At 41.9% G+C, this 20,559-nt stretch overlaps 2 protein-coding genes across 12 annotated transcripts in view; one reads left to right on the top strand and one right to left on the bottom strand.

The window, feature by feature from the left end:
* Positions 1-406: 406 nt before the first annotated feature.
* GlyS (glycogen [starch] synthase) lies at positions 407-5,384 on the top strand. 4 transcript variants are annotated; one of them, XM_076621950.1, is made up of 13 exons: positions 407-546; positions 610-981; positions 1,647-1,805; positions 1,880-2,064; positions 2,423-2,619; positions 2,694-2,886; positions 2,966-3,228; positions 3,308-3,518; positions 3,592-3,728; positions 3,795-3,927; positions 4,027-4,413; positions 4,505-4,705; positions 4,786-5,384. In XM_076621950.1, exons 3-13 carry the CDS (start codon positions 1,667-1,669, stop codon positions 4,816-4,818), a joined length of 2,079 nt encoding a protein of 692 aa, XP_076478065.1. In that variant the 5' UTR covers positions 407-546; positions 610-981; positions 1,647-1,666; the 3' UTR covers positions 4,819-5,384. The 4 variants fall into 4 exon arrangements, with proteins under 4 accessions (XP_076478065.1, XP_033193062.1, XP_033193065.1 ...); XM_033337171.2 differs by having other exon boundaries at positions 1,624-1,805; XM_033337174.2 differs by having other exon boundaries at positions 610-985.
* Positions 4,756-20,559, bottom strand: part of Wdr62 (WD repeat domain 62) — an 81,758-nt gene continuing 65,954 nt past the window's right edge. For 3 of the 8 annotated variants that reach the window (XM_033337170.2, XM_076621943.1, XM_076621945.1), the window contains 19 exons: positions 19,716-19,931; positions 19,320-19,502; positions 18,918-19,078; positions 17,996-18,824; positions 17,718-17,928; positions 17,364-17,613; positions 16,814-17,270; positions 16,553-16,621; positions 16,177-16,290; positions 15,678-15,847; positions 15,294-15,587; positions 15,068-15,221; positions 14,893-14,989; positions 11,157-11,291; positions 10,495-10,643; positions 10,213-10,414; positions 9,993-10,119; positions 9,708-9,901; positions 5,581-8,501 (listed from right to left, as the gene is read on the bottom strand). In XM_033337170.2, the coding sequence (XP_033193061.1) occupies positions 8,119-8,501; positions 9,708-9,901; positions 9,993-10,119; positions 10,213-10,414; positions 10,495-10,643; positions 11,157-11,291; positions 14,893-14,989; positions 15,068-15,221; positions 15,294-15,587; positions 15,678-15,847; positions 16,177-16,290; positions 16,553-16,621; positions 16,814-17,270; positions 17,364-17,613; positions 17,718-17,928; positions 17,996-18,824; positions 18,918-19,078; positions 19,320-19,502; positions 19,716-19,931 (4,395 nt within the window). In that variant the 3' untranslated portion in view covers positions 5,581-8,118. Of the gene's footprint in view, positions 8,502-8,566; positions 9,454-9,707; positions 9,902-9,992; positions 10,120-10,212; positions 10,415-10,494; positions 10,644-11,156; positions 11,292-12,528; positions 14,990-15,067; positions 15,222-15,293; positions 15,588-15,677; positions 15,848-16,176; positions 16,291-16,552; positions 16,622-16,813; positions 17,271-17,363; positions 17,614-17,717; positions 17,929-17,995; positions 18,825-18,917; positions 19,079-19,319; positions 19,503-19,715; positions 19,932-20,559 lie in introns of those variants that run through there. The other 5 variants (XM_076621941.1, XM_076621947.1, XM_076621946.1 and 2 more) reach the window with 5 other exon arrangements.

Raw genomic sequence — 20,559 nt, 5'->3', positions numbered from 1 at the left:
AAACTTGTAGTTACATACGATATAGTGGTTAAAACCGCCATCTGTATAATACGTCTTGAACTAATAAATTCGATGTAAAAATGACGGTTGTTATGGAAACTAAACGGTAAAAATTTAATTTAAACGAAGCAAAGAAACGTAAATCGATAAATCTTTGTTGCTTATTATTTTTAGTCGTTTCGAATAAATCTAGTTGAAATTGAGAGAATTACTTTCAAACATTGAATTGTACTAATTATTTAATATAATCTTCGTGGTACATGAAATTTTAATTGCGTTTTATGTTCTATTTCTCGACATGAAAAAAATAAATTAAAACTTTGATAAATAATTACAAATTAAGAACAATATATGTCACGTTTCCTTTCTAGTGTGAATAATCGTTCTCTGATTTATACGTATGTTCATAATGTGTTTTATTTACATGTAAAAGGAATGTCAAAGAGAGAAAAATCTGTAACATAAATTATAAATGTAATCCAAGAGTATTGAGTAATCCAAGAGTACAAATCTTGTCTGGTGATTCAGATAAATTTCCTTGTAAATGTAAGAATTTGTCAATTTGTATATATGTATATGTTGTAACCAAAAGTAATATAATATCAACAGTTGCATAGGGATGTATGTATGCACTTTGCGAGTATGCACTTGAATGGGGCATATTTAGGTACATATATATCGGCAAAAGGAATTGACGAGGTTGATCATAAGCCAAGGACGGTTTCTTCGAGATATCTCGTGCCATCTGTTGTTACGAAAGAAACACGAGGCAATGTGGTTATCAGTGAATCGAGCAAGGTTCGTCGTGTTTAAAGTAGACCGAGATACTGGGGCTGACTCGAGCCCCGTTAAGTCCTTGTGACCTTTCGTAGTTTGTGGTGACCTTCACGGGAGGTTGCCCGTGGAACTATTCGTCCGTCCACAATCTACTTGTTCTTCATCTATTTCCTTTCCTGTTGTGGTACATCGTTTCGAGCGGAAGTAAGTGAGTTGTTCGAATTTAAACATTACTTTTTATATCTTGTTTTCGTTTACTATTCTTAAGGAACAATAAACTCCACATGGTTTAATGGAACCGGCAAACCCTTACAGTAGTAGCAATCTGGCAATACTTACGTTAGTGCTGTCATTGACCTTCGATAGATTCTTTCAAGGGGCAACGTGTTTCTTTCGAGTATAATATAACTACAACGTTGGCCAGTTAAATACGTAGGAAAATACTTAACGCTCGTAAAATTCCACTTGCTCGCGTAGATCTTGATTTTCGGGAAGTTATTTCAATAATTCGATTCATTTTAGAATGGAATGAAGTATTCGTTTTTTACATTAATATTGAGTTATCTTTATTGCTATATCCTTAGTTTTTTAGTCGATTTTGTATCTTATTTTTTTTAATACGTTTTCAGAAATAAAATATAAAATATTACTTGTATAATTGTTATTAAATTAAAAATGTCACAAAAATTGTAAAATACATTTAAAAAATTCCACAAAAAGCAGGTGAAAAAAAGACCATTGAAATAATTTTACTATTAAAGTCTAATATATTGTTATTAAATGATTCAAATCCTTTTGTACATCATAATTCCTCTAAAGATAATATTCTATCATCCTGAATTAAAGGTTTAAATTTGTACAAATTTAAGGGTGCAAAGGAGCCAACAAAATGTCAAGAGAACGTGTATCTAGAAGATTTTACCGTATGGACAGCAGTAATGACTTATTAGAATTTATGGATCGTGGATATTCAGCACAGCATGAAAATCGATGGAATTTTGAAGTTGCATGGGAGGCTGCCAATAAGGGTATGCATAATATACTAAAGCAAAACGTTAATTTATTAATTTGTATTGATTACTCTTCACTATTGCATTTTTAGTTGGTGGTATATACACTGTAATACGTTCCAAAGCTTTTGTATCAACAGAAGAAATGGGAGATCAATATTGTCTTATTGGCCCATACAAAGAAACCTCAGCACGTACTGAAGTAGAGGAAGCTGATTTTCCACATAATAATCCACTGCATTTAGCTGTACAAGCTTTGCGTGATCAAGGATTTAAAGTAAGTTTAAATAACATTCTCTATAAAGTACTCTGAGTACTGTATTTAATTAAAACTTCAATTGTGTAAAGATAAAGTGCTAGAAGAGAGTATGTAATGGAGCATGAACAGATTAATCAGACAAAAGTTTGTTGTTTTGACACAAATATACACTTGCAGTTACTGTAATATTTCATTATATACTAAAAATAGCAATTTGGCTAAAGTCCAGGTACAAAGCCAAAATTAATTCAAGGTCAGTTGCCCCTGCAAGTAAATGATGTGGTTACTCCCTGTTTTTCCTTATTTTCAATAAAACCTATGAAAATTAAAAGCAAATGAGATCTACTTTGCCATAAAGTAAAGAGTTCTTATTGAGGTGATAACAGGGACCTGGCTAGTGGATGGAAACCCACAGATCATTCTGTTCGATATTGGAAGTGCAGCATGGAAGTTGGATGAATATAAGCAGGAATTATGGAATACTTGTAATCTTGGTATTCCTCATTTGGATATAGAAGCTAATGATGCAGTTATTCTTGGTTATCTTGTGTGTCAATTTATTTCTGAATTCAGGTGAATTTTACATAACACAAAAATCAATTTTGTCTGATTCATTACTCCCTTAAAAATAAATTTTTATATCTTAGACAAGCTGCCGAAGGGTATTGCGATGTTCCTCCTCGAATCGTGGTTCATTGTCACGAATGGCAAGCCGGTGTTGGTATAATCGCGTTAAGAACCAGACACGTAGACGTTGCTACAGTTTTTACTACTCATGCCACTCTTCTAGGAAGATACTTATGCGCGGGAAAGATTGATTTCTATAATAATTTAGATAAGGTATCGTGGCTGCCTACTTGAATTTAATCTCTTTTGTCAATATTATTTGGACGTATTAATTTCTTTAATTTATCTGTAGTTCAACGTGGACGAAGAAGCAGGAAAGCGTCAAATTTATCATAGATACTGTATGGAACGTGCGGCTACGCATTTAGCGCATATATTCACAACTGTTTCGGACATAACAGGTTTCGAAGCGGAGCATTTACTGAGACGAAAACCTGATATAATCACACCAAATGGGCTCAACGTGAAGAAATTTGCAGCAATTCATGAATTTCAAAATTTACATGCCGTTAGTAAAGAAAAAATACACGAATTTGTGAGGGGTCACTTTTACGGGTATGTAAATTGTAATACAAGATTCACGTAACATTCGTTTTCTGTGTCATAAAATATCTGCATTAAATCACCATTTCAGGCACTATGATTTCGATCTGGATAAAACCTTATACTTTTTTATTGCTGGACGTTACGAGTTTGGAAACAAGGGCGCCGATATATTTATCGAGGCTTTAGCTAGATTGAATCATTACTTAAAAACATCTAGACCTGATATGACCGTCGTGGCTTTCCTTATTTTTCCAGCGCGAACTAATAATTTTAATGTAGAGTCGTTGCGTGGTCATGCTGTAAGTGAAATAATCTTAAATCAACGAAGAACTATATCGATTGTCAATATGAGAATTTGCTTTTTCGTTGAAGGTTACCAAATCTTTAAGAGATGCAATTAACGACATACAACAGAAAATAGGAAAGCGAATGTACGAATTGTGTCTTTCTGGTCGTATGCCTGACACGCAAGATCTTTTACAGAAAGAAGATACCATCAAAATTAAACGGTAATATTACAATGATTTCAATTAGAGTTAAAAAAAAACATGTTAAAATTATTTCTATCGTTTCAGGTGTTTATATGCCCTACAGAGAAATGGATTGCCTCCGGTTACCACGCACAATGTCGTAGACGACTGGAACGATCCGGTATTAAACGCCATCAGAAGATGCAATCTTTTCAATACAGTCAATGATCGAGTGAAGGTAATCGATTATGATTCGTGGTAATTATGCGGCAATGTGATTAAAACGTTATTATCCCCACTATAATTATACGTAACTGGTATTAATTTCATATCCTAGATAGTATTTCATCCAGAATTTTTATCATCGACGAATCCATTATTTGGGCTTGATTACGAAGAATTTGTCAGAGGATGTCACTTAGGTGTCTTTCCGTCGTATTATGAACCTTGGGGGTACACGCCTGCAGAATGTACAGTTATGGGTATTCCCAGTATAACCACAAATCTATCTGGTTTCGGATGTTTCATGCAAGAACACATAGCTGATCCAATGAGTTATGGTATTTATATCGTGGACAGACGATTCATTGGCCTGGAGAACACTGTTCAACAGCTTGCTCATTATATGTTTGATTTTGCACGACTGAGTCGTCGACAACGTATTATTCAAAGAAATCGCACCGAGCGTCTTAGTGATCTCCTTGACTGGAGAAACCTTGGCATCGTAAGTGTATTTATTACTTAAATTTTCATTTACTATTTTCACGTTTCCAGCTTTCTAAGTAAATCGACTAAATACACGATTGTTTTAATAGTACTACCGCCAGGCCAGAATCAAAGCTTTGACAATCGTTTATCCAGAACTCGCTTCTGAATATGCTGAAAGTGGAGTAGGACGTTTCAGTTATCCTAGACCTATTAGTGAACCACCGTCGCCTTCCTCTTCGAGACACACTACTCCTGCTGCGTCGGTTCACGGATCCGACGAAGAAGACGAAGTAGACGAAGAGAAGGAGGTTTGTAATGTTCTATCAATCTCCTACTTCGAATTTTTAAATTTAAAACCTCTGATTGAAACTATTACGCTTTATTACAGCTAGCGGAATTACGCCAAACAACTGGCACATAAATGGTAAAAAGATATGGAAAAATTAGTGGCGAATAATTGTGTATATTAGATGAATACGTGGAGACTTTACGATAGTAGTACCAATAATTTGTTTAATATAGTCTCCCATGAAGAGAATTATTAAATTATATAAGACGGTTCATCATACTTTTTACTTTTACAATTACTCATCATATACTCTTACTCCTTTCACACCGTATAAGAAATATGATCATGACAACATAACAGTATATTACAACAGTATTTACATTACACGACATGCAAAATCATCAGAAACAAGTCTTCCACGAATCTTATTCGCACGTAATGTTCCACTGATCTATCGATGAGATTGTTATCTTTTAAAAATTATATTTAATGTTAAGTATATCCGTATATTTAGCGAGTGTGTTCCTATTGTATAGAGACGGTTATATATTTTTATGAGAATTAGAACAAGAATAAAAGTTCTTTAACATTTTTAGTCATCGAGTCGCCAGGATGAGCAATATTTTCCATCATCCTGTGATGTTCGTTCTTGTTAATACAATGTTTTCTGAAAATAAAGCTTTGGACGTATATTTTAATCGGTTTTCTATTTTTTGGCAAGAGTGCTAAAATTTCTCCAGTTTGTAAGAATTATTATATTATTAATTATCAACATAATATACAAAACAAAGTGCTAAAAAGTTACATTCTTTCACGACGAAATTATTACATTTGGCATTCGCGATTACCAAACTGTCTTGTTTCCTGCAAAAACTTTGAAATAAATATGTACACATTAAAGAAACGAGTAGTAACATATTACATAACAATACGTCTTAATATAACAAATACAACAATATACAAAGCCGTTAATCATCTTTGCGATCAATTAAAAGTATTTAAATGTCTTTGATGATTATTACACTGAGAGAGTGAAATTTTGGAATGGTTCATTACCACATAAAGCTGGGTAAATATACGAGGAGATGTATGAGACGAGATTCGACACATTTTCCACCTTTCACGTCCGCTTCCATGATTTTATACGCTAACGTTCATGTATTACAAAAATGCTGACATTGAATATAAAATATTCCTAGTTTCTATAATACATAATGATATATTTAAACGAAATCAACACCTTCACCGCCGAAATCAGTGATTTACATCGATTTTCTAAAACGATAAGATCTACCACGATAGGCAGTTGTGATACATGATAGTAGAGATATTTCAGATTCTAACCGCTATAAGCGACAAAAGGTACTTTTGATTTTCAGCGAATCGACTTCTGTCCGCAAATGATACGCGGGTTAATTCCAACGTTACCTGTGTCGAGACACGTTCGCTGGAAAATATGGAACCAACGAATAGCGAAGGTATTGATCCGTATCATTCAAGAATAATAGTCACCACCGTAAAAAGTCGCTTTTTTCACTAGCAAAAATTACACGATTAAACAATGAAAAATAATATTTTCCCAATCGAGTCATCGATGAAAAGAAAAAGAGGCGATATTATATAAAGTAAAGCAATACTGAATTGCAATTTGTTGTAAGGATCGTCTTTCTTAACCCAGTATCTGATAAATTATGTAATCGAATGAAAACAACTTTAGGCCTATGTCCCCGTGAATGATACTAAAGATATGTTACACGTTTATCAACAAAGAGATTAATGATACACGCCTAAAGAAGCAATAAAACGTTCTCGTAGAGAGTACAAGCGAGTGATACTGGTTAACCTAAATGGCACGTTTTATACATTACATACAATATGGAAACTTTACACAGAGGACAAATGTAATTACAATTTATTAAACGGAGAAACGAATCGCGCGTATTTTGTAATAAACGTTAAAATCGTTAATAATACGTGTTCGTAATACTTTGATTCCTCGATGCAATTCCTTCCTTTGAAACTTGTAAAGCCCGTTTAGCCCTCGAATTCCAGTATAACCTTTCAACGAAAGTTTACGGTACTTTGTGGAACTTTTGCTTTGTTTGTCTCTCGACGTTATTCGCGTGTAAAAATATTTATAATTTCTATGACAAAATATGCAGTTACTAACGTAGCACAGTTTCCGTGTATCCATCGTAGGCTCGGTTCAAATCAATTCGTCCACGAAAAATGAAACTTCTCGCTGTTACTGTTTTCGCTTATCTCGACAATTACTTGTTTATCTTTTCTTTGCGAAGTAAAATTAGTAGGCGATACTTCCGTTCTATTCGGCGATTATATTCGTTTTAAAGATATAAAATCACATATCCGTCTCCTATCCCTGACAGACACACGGGTAAGTCTACAAAGCCGATACACATTCTTCTTTCATCTAAATGCGTTAATTAGAAACTAGTTACTCTTTCTTTTTTTTTTCTTTTACTCGAACTGGCAAGTTTACATCGCTCACTGCATACGTTCATTACAGATTTTCGAAGCTTTTGCAAATATCGGGGGAAGGAAGGGAGACTGCTTTTTAGACCATAGGTACAAACAACCTTTGGTTACATAACGAGAGGACTAATATTATAATATATCGCGCAATGATCGATAAATATATATATATATAATATATATATATATATATATATTTGTTTGAAAACTAATCTAAGAGTCTTTAGTTAATTGGCATTTATCGGCGTATGGCCTCAAGATACGAGTAATTTTTCATTTCCCGCTTTCCCTTCCAAATTGGACAGGAAAGATCTCCAGACGCAACATTTCTAGAAACTTGAAAATTGTCGCGTCACATTTCTAGTTGTTTCTAAATTAGCCCGTTCAAACTTTCGCGAATCTTGTATATTTGGTCGCACGAAATCGTTGATAAATATTCTATTAACTTTGGCTAGAAACACCATTCAGTGCACGACACGACTTACGATCAAGGACAAAATTCATTCAAACTCGTTCAATCGAAAACATAAAGATCCTTTACTTTCAAAAAAAAAAGAAGAAAAAAAAAACAGAAGCCGATATTGACTTTCAAACGACCAATTCTTTTCGTTGAATCGCCAACCTTCTAACAGCAACGTTTACAATGAAACAACCGTACCGCGTATTAAAAAAAAAAAAAAAACAGTTCATGCTTAAACTTTTGATCCTGCGCACTCGTAAAACCACTCTCAGAAACAACGAGAGATCGAGGATAAGAATTCAGAACCTGGATCTTAAATACTATCTACCGTGTCTCGATACGCTTTTAGGAAGAGTTTACAGAGATTGAGAGGCGTAGCTTTATGTGCTCGTGTATACGGTACCTGAGGACCGTGTGGCGTAGTAGCTGGTGTCCTGATCGTTCGTTTTCTTCTTAGAGAACTAGCGAATGGACGGATTTTACGTATGGCTTGATTGCGTCCCTCCCATTCTCTGTTGCATCATGTTTAGTAGCAACTCGGAGTATTGCTGCATCATGTTAACCACTTTTCCTTGGTCTTGGCCAGCAAGCAGTTCTTGGAATTTGGCGGTGGCTTCGTTCATTGTAACGTTTTCGGGATTGGCGGAACCTTCGTGGCCCTCGCCACCTGAAACCACCAGTCGCAATGTGCGCATCGTCTCGTTTACGGACGATTCGAGGCCGCGCAACATCGTGTCCCTGTCGATGCTCGCTCGAGACGGATCATCCTCGTTATCTATCGTTAAACGTTTGTACAGTTGCACGACATTGTCTGCTGTTCGTGTTAATTCGTCTGCGATTGTATTGCACAGTTGCGTTGACACTGCAAAAAGCGACAGTTTCTTTAATACGCTGCTCGCAAAGATTTACCGTTAAGAATACGTGCTTAAAAATGCAAACGTTCCGGTACGCGTGAAGAAACAGAGGTTCGATTCGACCGAACATTTACATTTTTAACGATGCACGTCAGACACAAGCGGATGTTACATGATTTATATTTTCAATGTACAGCATGTAGTACCCGCTTCGCAACATGAAAAAAGGTTGAATGAAATCGTGCAGCGTGCAGGTTACATCAGTTCTAAAATCCGTAATGAGACCATGCTATTGTGATCGAGACCTAGAGACTCGGGTAGAATTCTAACGATGAGAGCTAAATTTTCCAGGTCTATGCAATGAGCTAAATAACAATATCTTCGTGGCTGGCTTCCTCGAGTGATTTTCTTATGATTGACATGACGCGAAATGTCCCGAACTTCTTCCGTGAATATTTATGTACAACATTTATGTGCAGTATTTACATACTTGTAGAACTTATAGACGAGTTAAATTGGATAGAGTTGAATTGGAAAAGCGATCGAATCACCGAAGGCGAAGGGAATTTTCTCCACGATTAATTAAACACATACAAAGCAGAAGGAACGTGGAAAATAATGCGATATCTTGGACTCGAAGATGCAATGACAGTTTGACGCGTTTTATAGTCTCAACTAAAAGCTGCATTATTTTCGTTTCACGACGAAAACGATGCTACGCGTTCTCTCTGAAAACTCCGAACGTCACATGTATAGCACATATATTATATACAGCGACCTACAGACTATTATGTCCTAGTCTGTACTAAGATTCGCGTGAAACGATTCTGTTTGAATGGTTTTCGCCTTGTCATAGCATGATCACTTACAAATTTTTAACAGACTGAAAGATTTATTATTTTCACAGGACAGCATTCTCAATAGGTGTCTTTAGTTTACCTAATGTTTTGTCCGTGCCTACTGCAAGAGTAAAATCCTTGTTAGATTATATTTTCTCAGACGAAAATTAAATAATAAAAACTTAATATCCCAATCGATAGAACGTTCGAGTACGTTTATCTATAATCGTATATCGTATTACAGCTTCTTGCAATCTTGCATGCTTACACTTTGAAAAACGACAAGATGATCGTGAGTTGTGAGAAATACGCGTGCGTGTAAAGGACACGCACATAGACCAAATAAAGGAAAATGAAGATAATCGCGGCACTTACATTCGGCACTGGCTACATCGATGGCACGATCGGTATCTTTAACTGGAAGTTCCTGTGGGCTGGGATCTAATTGATTGCGATTTGTTGTCGACATCCGACTTGCATTCTGTCCCATCGTGTTATTTCCGTTACGACCGTTAGTTATAATCGTCGTCGATCCCGATCTTCTTACCGTTGTACCGGGTAGACTTAAGCTGTAAAAGGAAGCGAGATACATCGATGATGGAATTCCGATTAACGCGTATAAAAAAACAGAAAAATAGGTTTCAATTTTATTTAACGTACCTAGTCGTGGAGTGGTCGATACTGATGCTTCGAGGTCTCGGTGGAAGCGCCGGTTTTCCACCGTTTCCATTAGAGGAGGTATCTTCCGAACTTGAATCTTCCTGATTACCCACTTGACTTAGATTTACTGCAAAAGAATACGCGTAACATGGTTGAAGCCAATGTATCGGCAGGTAACTCGGTTGCTCAAGCTTTCGTTAATATCTGTGACGATAATTACCACTTGAATATGCTCCCTGCATCCCTCTTCTTCTGAGAACGGAAGGCAAATTGCTGTTAGAAGAGGAGTTCGACTTCGCCTGATGATTGATTTTGTTTTGCGAGCTGATCGTCGGCCTCATTAAGCCGCTGATTCTGTTGCTGCCTGTCTGATTGTTCCAACCCCTGTTGTTTCCAGCTCCAACGTCCGATTCCGAGTCACTCTGCAACAATATCGTTAAAACAGAGAACGCATTTCCTACAATTTGACGCGCTTTGACAATTTACTAAAATTGATGCATACCTGATTTAGGACGCCAACGCTGCTGCTCCTTGTCATGTGAGAAGAATGATTCTTCGTGGAACCGTGCCGCGACTGATTCCCGCTATTTGCACTTCCTAGTCCACTTCTCGCCGAAGCGTTCGCGTTCTTATTACCTACTTTTCCTGAAACTATTAGCACCAATTAGCAACAAATTCGCCTTACGTAAAGCCATCGTCTATCTATCTTTAGCGATAAAATGCAACACTGCACAGAGCAAATTTCTATCTTAGAGAGAAGTAAGAGCGAAACTGTTCGATACTTTGTATAAAACTGCGATATCGATGATCATATCCGGCAACGTTAACGCTTTTCCAATTCAAACGATCTGAAATTTAATCACCGCGGAGGTTTACGATGCCATCGACATCGGCGTAGACAAAATATCGAACCATCGATTCAAAGTTTCTATATTATAAAAGGGGGTCGTTCCAAAGTAACTTCTAGTAAAATCATACGACCTTGTACCGTGACTTTGACAACTAGTAGAGGGCTGTATCGAACGTATGATGAAGAAGAATGGCAAAAACGAGGAACAACTTTGAAAGGGCAAGACCAAGTTGCCCGTCGACGTTCTCCCGGTGCAATTTAGATAATTGTCGTTGGAAAGACCCTCATAGACGTGGCACACAATGAAAGGGTACCTTGTATCGGGCCATGCAGTAACCTATTTGGCGGGCTGACGGAAAGATCACTCAGCGAGCAGGCACGTCGCATGCCACCCCCCTCTTCTTCGCTGTCAAAAACTTTTGACGAGATTCGCCCCCCACTACTGCCAACTGTCGACAACAACACGCACACACATGCACTAAGCTACTTTTTCCCTTAGCTCAAAGATGTTTAATGTGTATTTATAATGATCGTGTCTCTTTTCTATAGAGTTACACTTACCTCTGACTGTTCTTTCTCTTTCTTTTCTTTTTTTTTTCTTTTTTTTGTTTTAGCTGGGCTTTACGTCTTTTAAATTTCAAACAACGAAACGTACGGTTTAGGAATTTTCAGAACGTTGAAAGGCAAGCTGCTTTCTCTCTCATTCATGCACATCGCGGAAGCGACGAATTAATCGCGAGACGGTAGATCAACGTACGATTGACCGTCTGGTTAATGAATTATAGCAAATATAAAAATTCGAAAAATCATGACTTTCGTAGGAAAACAAAGATGCAAAATGTATGTGGAGTGCGTGAGATAAATAAAAAAGAGAAATTCCAGTCCAAAGCCGATCGACGTAACTTCGCACTCCGCGAATGCAAACTATGAGAAATAGTGTAGACGCTTGGTAGTGCGTGCACGCGGTCAACGCGATCGACTTTGGCACACGAGTATAATTAATAAAATAAGATAAAAATGATCGATAGTGGGACAAGGAAGCGGGATTAAACTACATCGTGAAGACAAAACATGCTGTCGATCACGTGTCATGCCAAACGAAAAATTCGAAAACTGAAAAGTACTGAAAAGTTCAAACTGAAAAGTACGCGATCGCTATCGTCGCTAACTAAAATGAAAGAAGCGAAATATATTTTCGGTCGGATGGTAGTGATACTATATCGACAGATATAACAAAACTATAAAGAATAACACATTCACATTTAGGATGCGGAAAAGAAAATTATCTTAGACGCAATAAACGATGAGAAACTTTTGTGATCGTGCTGTGCCGAGTGTCGAACGACGGTATTTACACGATTTGCGGTTGTCGTTACACACTCGGGCAAACATTTAACGACTCGTTCCTCGATTTTCTTGCCCGACACGCTCGACTATCCGAGAACGTCGCTATTGGTTTTCTCCTTTCCGCGATTTCTCATGTTTTTCGTTGAGAAAACCCTTGTTTTCTCGTGTTGCGGCGGCTACGTTGCCCCGTGGGCATCGATCGAGATCGATAATCGAGCAGCGAAAATGATCACGACAGAATGGCACGGTTTCTCGGCATCCAGATAAGAAAAACTGTACTACTACTGCAGCGAACGAAACGAACAGAATGATAGGACAATTTTCTTTCAGGCGAAGTACCTGCGTACAGATGCTTGGATGGTAGAATTGCTTGATTAATGGTGGGCAACGTTTTAGTCCACTTCGTGTGACTTTGGCAGCGCGAGGCTGGCGGCCACATTCGCTTTGGCGAGTTCGTGCAGCTCGAAGCGGACGTGGAGGAACCGCTTTCCATCATCGACTTGTCCATCGCAGACGTGTCCGCGCAATCGCTATCTTCGCCCCCGGAATGGAATCTTATGTCTCGCCTCAGCGAACAAAATCTGCCGTCCCTTTCCGCCTCCAGCTTGGCGAAGTTCTCGCTCGTCTCCTGACAATGCGACATTCGCAGACACTTCTCCTTCATAAGGTATTGCTCCCTTCTCACCAAGTTTTCGAATTCCTTGGAAAGCAACTTAACGGTCCCTTCGATGGCTCGAGTGATTCTGAGATCGACGCTAGCGTCCAAATTGTCGATGCGTTCGTTCGTCGTCAACAGATTCGAAGCGTTTTGCATGCCGGTCGCTTGCAAGTCGCAGGAGACGGCTGTGGGAGGTTCCAGAGAGTCGTAGGTCTCCTGCGTGTCTTTCGTTGGTATCTGATTCTCGAAGCAACGATGTCGATTTCTCTCCGCGTGGGAAGAATCTATTTGATCCTCGTCCACGTCGTGGGCTCCATAGCTCTTCGTTTGACAAGAGGAATCGTTTGGATCGAAGGCAAAGTTGTCCATCGGTCCACCCGCGTCGTACGCGATACCTTTGTCGGCCCGACGAGTCTGCAGGCTGTAAAACTTGGTCTTCGAATCTTTATCGTCGCTTGGCTGCAAAGAATAGCTGGAGGGTTGCAACAACTGCTCCATCCTCTTGGAAGCGTGCAAAGACTCGTTCGTATCGGACTTCGCTTCGGCACCGTTTCTGGCTGCTCGTTCCTCCCCGTGAGACTTGTTCGGATAGTTGTCGGAATCGGCGGGCTTCACGCAGGAAGACTGAGACGCCGAGTCTACGTACTTGTTCCAGGCGGGGCGTGCTCTGTTCCGCATGCTCTGCGTTCGAGCCGAGTTGCGTTTAGGTTTCGGTGGTTTGTGAGCCACGAAATCGTTCAGGATCAACATCGATTGCGGCTCCTTTGCAACTTTCAGGCTATTGCTTCGCGACATCGTGTCCGATTTAGTTCCGATTCTCATTTCGACGTTCGTGTCGTTCTGATCGTTGAAATTGAATTCGTAGTAGATGCAGGTTGCCGGCTGCGCGTTATCCTCCGAATAGCTATTCTCGTTCCTGGCTTGGCTTATTCGCGTGTCCTGCAGCGATTTCGATCTGAATACAGCCCGACAAGACGTTGGATCGTTAGCAGAATTTTCGGTATTACTCGATGGTATCACGGCGTTGTTGGGATTACCGCTGTACGTTTCCGAATTTTGCCTTTTTCGTTTATAGTGGGAATCGAACAGCATCTCCAACGGCGCGGATTTCACTAAAGAGTCCGAGTCGTCGGTCAACACGCTTTCGGTGCTTCGGTGATCGATGTTCTCGTGCAACGGAAACATCTGATAATCGGATTCATCCGTGAGAATGCTTTCGTGACTTCGACCAGCTTGCATCTTTCGGCGGGACAAGAAGAAGCTCGCGCTCGAATGCCTGTCGTTGTCGTAGTGGCTATAATCCAGAATTTCAGCGCTTCCTTTCGAGAAAGACTCGACCGAGGCGTCCGAAAGGATGCTTTCTTGAGAGCCGGTTAGAATTCGTTTCGAGAAAGTCTGATACGTGGAATAGTTTCTCTGAGTGCCTTGTTGATGGTCGATATGCATGTTTATCTGATAATCGCTGACGCATCGTCGAGGTGGATTCTTAAAGTCACCTTCCAGGGAGTCGTCGCTGAAGTTTCCGTTCCCTTCGTCCCCGTCGTCCATCGGGTCGTTCAAGTTTTCTATATTGCGCTCGTTCATCGCGGGCAAACTCTCGAAAGACTTGGCTATATTTTCCATGTCTTCCTCGTTGTCATCGAGTCCGATAAAGTAACTACACGATCTCCTTTTCTGAGCGAATCTCGCGAATCGGCTAACGTTCTTTTTACACTGTTCCTTTAAGAGCTTTAGCTCTTCACAGACGGGCGATTCCGGCAAAGATTGATTCGGTTTATTCAGCGATAGCTTATACTTTTCAGTTTTCTTTAAGGTTAACGTTAACGGTCGACTAAGAGACGGTTTTGTCTTGTCATTTACGCACGACGTAGTCGGACTTTTGGATAAGCAGTTATCGTTCGGAATATCTAGCTTAAGTGGCGCATTACCCACAACCGATATTTTGTTAACGAGTTGTTGAGGTTTTAACGGGGGCTTTGGATTCGGTATAGGTTTGCAGGGATTGATCGGTTTCGAGTATTGGGTTTGCTGACCGGATTTGTTACCTGTGCTTAATCTATTCGAACGATGATGTTTCTCCGGTATATGGCTGCTTAAGTCGGATATGCTTTGACTGGTTTTTAACGACGATTTATAGCCAACCTGAAAAACCAACGATCAAACTGCAATATCGCCTATGAATCACGCGGTGCCGATAACGTTTCGTTTCGCGGTACTTACGCTTTGCAATTTTCTTCTAGTTTCCTCTATTCTCCTTTGCAACTCTTCGCGCTTCTTCACGACGTCCGAGTCACCTCTCGCTTGCTTCGTTGCGTTCACTACCGCTGCGTTGCGAATCTTGTTGTTGCCGCCGTTATCGCCGTTACCGCTGAGTCTGCAATCGCGCGCGTTCATTTCGTCGACTCTCGAAGAAATCTATTCGCAACGATAAACGATAGGCAATTACCTTCCGTGAAACTGGGAACTGATGCTAGTCGTTTTAACGCTTCTATTCGTAGGCTCTTCGGCACCGCTGAGAGATTCAAAAGCGTTCTTAAGGAACTTTTCACGGTGACTCTGCTTGGCTAGTTGGTCGAATCCCTCTGAACTAGCTTCCGACAACATAGACAGAGGATTTCGCTCGGCACTGGGCGTTGAAGCGCCGCCCTCGGAGTCCGAGTCGTCTTGACTACCAGAAGCGGTTAATTCGCTCGTTCGACCGCTCTCTCCGTTTCTAGGCTTCTTCTGTCTCCTCTGAGACCTGTGAAACATTTTCGGTAATTACTTTTTCGGATAACTTGGCTGTAGAAAATTCGTAGAACGATAAACGCGAGAAGGCGACGTCTCCAACCTTCGAAGTTCTTCGACGTCCATCGCGTTTACGGTGAATTGATTCGACACCGTATCTTCCGGAGCAGGATAATACATCAACCTGTGATGAGATTTCTCCGAACCGGTTGTACCATTCTCTCCCTCTGAATAATCTTCCACGTCTCCGTCGTGCTCGGTACTCTCGTGATCCTATACGATACATAATTAAAATATTTTAGACGCGAACGTTCCTCTTTCCAAACGTCGTTTCACCTACGAGCTATTGTTACTTGATGAAGCGTGAGTTTCGGCTGTTTCGAGACTCTAAGGTTAGGTATATATATATATATGTACTTATTACGAGAAATTAAAGCAACCAACACGAGTAACTGAAAAGCTACAAGTATAGGAAGACATGTACAATGATCGTTCTTAAACTCGATATACGTATTTTGGATGTTTTTTTTTTTTTGTTTGACTGCGTTACTGATTGACGATACTTTGCTATAAGTGTGTCGGAGGCGTTAGTGAGATTATACCTCAAATTTAAAGCTGCCAAGACTGCTATCGTCGGTATGATGACGACTCCTTGATTGTCGTGTCAATTCCGTGATATTGCTACCTCTAGTTACAGTCACGTTACCACCGATCACCTATATGTCATCGGTTGAAACAAAATAGAATGAACACAAAACAATCGCGAACAGATAATTTGACGTTACGATGGAAGAAACAAAATAAAATAAAAGAAATCGAGCAGTGTGAAAGCTGACTGGACAAAGTAAACGACAAACGCAAGTATGGTTGGTCCGTTTCTCTCGCGAGCTGCCCGCGATTCGCAAATGCACACTGATAACACTCACTGGATACGGAGAAATTATTACAATTATTGTGTTACTGGGAATCAGTTAGTACCTGTTTCGTTTCATCTGCTAATTCTCTGTAACTATCTGGGCAAGGTTGAAATACAGTTTCGTCCTCTTCCTAGAACCAGTTATCGATCGTTAGCGTATCGTGAGCACCATTCGAAGAAAAAGAAAAGAAAAGGAACGATTCATTGATCCCATTAGGAGGTTCGTTTTAGCGCGGATCGATGCCGAGGATGATCTCGGAAACGATAAGAGATTAGCGCGCGATCTTTGCCCACGGGTAACGCGTTTCAGAAAGCGACCTTACCCTTTTGATGACGATCGTTTCCCTGCGATAATCGCTGCTGCACTTGGTCTCGGTTCCGCTGTCGATCGAACTATCTTTCGAACCGCCGCCTCCGCCACCGCCATCGGAATCGATAGCGCCACGAGGCGGAGGAAACGGTATAACTTCGTCGCTGTCGTACACGGACTTGACCGTTATACCGTCTCCTTGCTGAACCCTTTGCGCCCATCTGCCCTTCGGCAGGTCCACGCCGAGGGGTCTCACGTTCGAACCGAGGACAGCACCTTCGTCCGCGTTCGTCGTGTTTATCTGCTTCTTCGCCCAGAGGGGTAGCTGGCCCACGCTGAATCTGTAGTCCACGCCTACGTTCTGCGACGTTGGGTTCGCGTTCGGATCGAGGAATTCCGGCGGTGGCGAGCCGAAAGTTTCGTTGTCCAGCTGTATGTCGATCCCCGTGCCGTTCACTTGTGACGGCCTTCTGTAACATCGCATTTCCATCCATATCGTGCCATCGATCGCGTTTTTCCTTCGTTCGAAACTATAAGAGGCAAACAACGTAAGGTTCTCTTACTTTCCAGCTCGCATCGCTTGCTGAGCGAGACGCGCCTGCATAGTGACGACCATGTCGCGTGGAACGCGCCACACGAATATACAACCGTCTCCGCTAGCGGACACGAGGTTGCGACAGTCGGGACTGAAGCGCAGCCCTGTCACCAACTCCGAGTGACCGAGCATAGTGGCCATGCATTCGCCGCTATAGTAATCGTACACGCACAACGTCTTATCCGTACACGAGGTAGCTACGTAGATTCCCGATGCGTCTGAAACGTGCAAGTTACACGGTTTACCACCGTCTATCGATCGTTCCACCAGAGTAGCTCCGACCAAGCGTAAATGTTTGCATTGCCGTTATACTTTGCCTTACCTAGAACCACTTTGATGAGCGATCCGTCTTCGCCGACAGACCCCTTGAACGTTTTACTGTGTTTACCCGTGGCTACGTTGTAAACCCTTATGTTCCTGTCCTGGCAGGCGGTCAAGACGTGTTTCTGTCCAGAATCGACCTCCATATCGTACAGAGTGGTCTTGCCCTGGGCGTTGTGACCCCTGGCGAATTGCGGCATTCCTCCCGGTGTCTGAAACGATCGAAATCTTCGACTACGCTCGCGAAACGACGCTACGAGGCAACGGTGACCGACTTACCGATTGCAGCTGCCTGAAGATAATACTCTTGTCGGCACCGCAGGAGACCATTTGTATCTGATTGCTCTGATTACTCTGATTGAAGAACCTAACGGCAGTGATGGACGAACTATGATCGTCGAGCGTTTGCAAAAAGTTGTATCCTTGATCGACGCTGAACACGTGGATCAGCCTATCCCTGGAGGCACTGGCAAGCAGCCTCGGTGGCTCCGCCGAGTATCGGGAGAACTTGGAATACTCCAGGCAGAGTACTTCGGCGTCGTGCGCCTCGATCAAGCACAGTTCCTCCAACGAGGAGAGATCGTGAATTCGAATATTGCCAGATCGATCACCGGACGCCAAATGTTTCCCGTCCGGGCTCACTCGAATCGATCTGACTCCGTTTCGTCCGTCGTACGATGCGTCGCTCTTTTCGCTCGACCCGGCAGCGGCCAGATCCAGATCTTTCAAGTAAGTCAGCTCCGGATCTATGTAGAGCACTTTGAGCAACTCGTTGCTATAGATGTTTCGCTTGTAGAGCGTGTCGTCCGGAGAGATGTCCTTCTCGAGGTTCCACACGCGGATGGTGTCGTCGCTGGAACAGGTGATGAAACTGCCAGCCGGCATACTGGTCATGGAATCCGATCCTGTGGGATACATCTCGACGCCCCAGATACACGCCGAGTGGTAGAGAAACGAATGGGACTTGCCGACCCGCCTGATGTCCCGCACGTCCCACACGTAGATGCTGTGGTCGTTGTAGACGCAGGTCAGCTTGTTGTTCCGTTCGTCGAACGCCAGCGCGATCGCGTCCGGATACCTCGCGTTCGTCGGATGCTGAGACATGTGACTGCAATTGACAGACGATAGGCTTGACGAAGGGACACACCGATGGATCGTCGTCGGATTAAATTTATCTAAGGAGACGTTTAGATTCTCGCACCTAATGGACAATCCCTGAGCGACGTCCACGCCTAAGTAATGGGTTCTCGGTAACGTGGTGATGAACTGAAGCGTGTTGGGACTGAAACACCTCACGATTCCCTCCGCGCAGCCGATGAAGATGTATTTGTCTCCAACGGCCATGCAATTGGCACTGCTCGTCTGAAAACAGCCGCTCCTTGAAACGAGCTACGGACAAGGTACATCGTGCGTTGCACGGTGCCGCGTATACGCTCGACGATTCCAAGAGACAAGTTGGCACCGCGTTTCCATGCAAATCGCGTTAAAACAAATTCCTCGACGAGAGCAGCGTGTCGTGACGAGCCTCGTCGGTTCATGGTCACGTAATATCCTTAAAAACACAGCATCCGGCAAAGCCATTACGAGCAAAGTCGTTACTTACACGAAGCTCCACCCATTTGTCCAACAGCCTCCTGTTATTAAATTCGCATAGAAGCCCCGTTTTGGTGATCGCGTACGTCGAATCCGCCATATCCCCTCGGCCGCAGGCTACGTCCACGAAATCGTTGTTTCTCTGTTCTCCTAATATGGCAGACCGACCCATCAAAGGCACAGGTTCCTTATACTGCGCAACAAAGTTCCCACTATCACCACCTTCGCGTTACCGTTCTTCTACCTCACCACCTGCCTCCTCCTCCTCCGATCATCCTCTTTTCTTTCTTTTCTACTTCCCTTACGACTCGTCCGTGCAAAATTACTTTTCGATCGATCAGGGTACGGTAGAAAAGAGAGACCGCGTTCGTTTCGGACAAAGACGGCACGTTAACGTCTGACTTACCTTGGCACTGCGCGAGTATTCGAGATACCAAAACTTGACGTGTCTGTTGCCGACGGTAACGAAGTAATTGCCGTTTTCCGCGAAGCAGACGGCCTTCACTTTGCTCGACACTTTGTTCGACGCCACTTTAACATTGTTCCTCCAGTCCCAGACGTTGACGATCATATCGTGTTGAGAGCCCACGGATACCACGTACTTGTTGCTCGGTGAAAATGCCTTGAGAAAAAAACCATCGTACGAACACGCGTGTAAAAACGTTCTCTAGTTTGTCGTCTCGATTACGATCGACCGAAGCAGGAAAAGAAACGAGAGAATCCGAGCCTTGCACGTTTTCGACCAAAGATCATCGTACTCGGCGGATGTCGAGAGAATGCAACGGCTAGCGATAACAAAAAAAAAAAAAAAAAAAGAAAAAAGAGGAAAAAGAGAAAAAAGGAAAGGATACCGTTGTCCATTCGCTGAGAATGCGATCTCGTATTCACGCACTTTGTCCGACGTCGACGCGTCTCGCGTGTATGTGGCGCGAATGCAACGTTCTTCGATGAGACGCGCGTCGCTCCTGCAACCGCTTGCTTGTTTCTCGTTAGCAGTCTATCGCGAAAATTGTCTCCAGCGAGACGGAATCGTCGTTGACCCGAGAATATTTCAATTATATTTATTCGAGGTCGAACGATCATGGAAATTATACTTTTACACGACGGCGTTTCATCCGCAGAGCGACGAAACGAAGAAAGAGATAGCGCGCGATCTTGATGATTACAACTCTATATATCTGCAACGACACGTAGTTGTGTTAGGGGCGACCGCACGGCCGCGGAAGCAGCTTGAAACGGAGTCTTTGGTA

Source organism: Bombus vancouverensis, chromosome 10, assembly GCF_051014615.1.
Source record: "Bombus vancouverensis nearcticus chromosome 10, iyBomVanc1_principal, whole genome shotgun sequence".
Taxonomy (NCBI): Eukaryota; Metazoa; Arthropoda; class Insecta; order Hymenoptera; family Apidae; genus Bombus; species Bombus vancouverensis.
Note: the sequence above shows the minus strand (reverse complement) of the source record. Positions and strands in the feature narration are given on the sequence as shown.

Excerpts from the sequence above, each read along its gene's own strand:
- GlyS (XM_076621950.1), top strand. The coding sequence starts at position 1,667 with ATGTCAAGAGAACGTGTATCTAGAAGATTTTACCGTATGGACAGCAGT. Across the intron at positions 3,519-3,591 it reads AGTCGTTGCGTGGTCATGCT|GTTACCAAATCTTTAAGAGA; the intron begins GTAAGTGAAATA and ends TTTTCGTTGAAG. Across the intron at positions 4,414-4,504 it reads ACTGGAGAAACCTTGGCATC|TACTACCGCCAGGCCAGAAT; the intron begins GTAAGTGTATTT and ends TTGTTTTAATAG.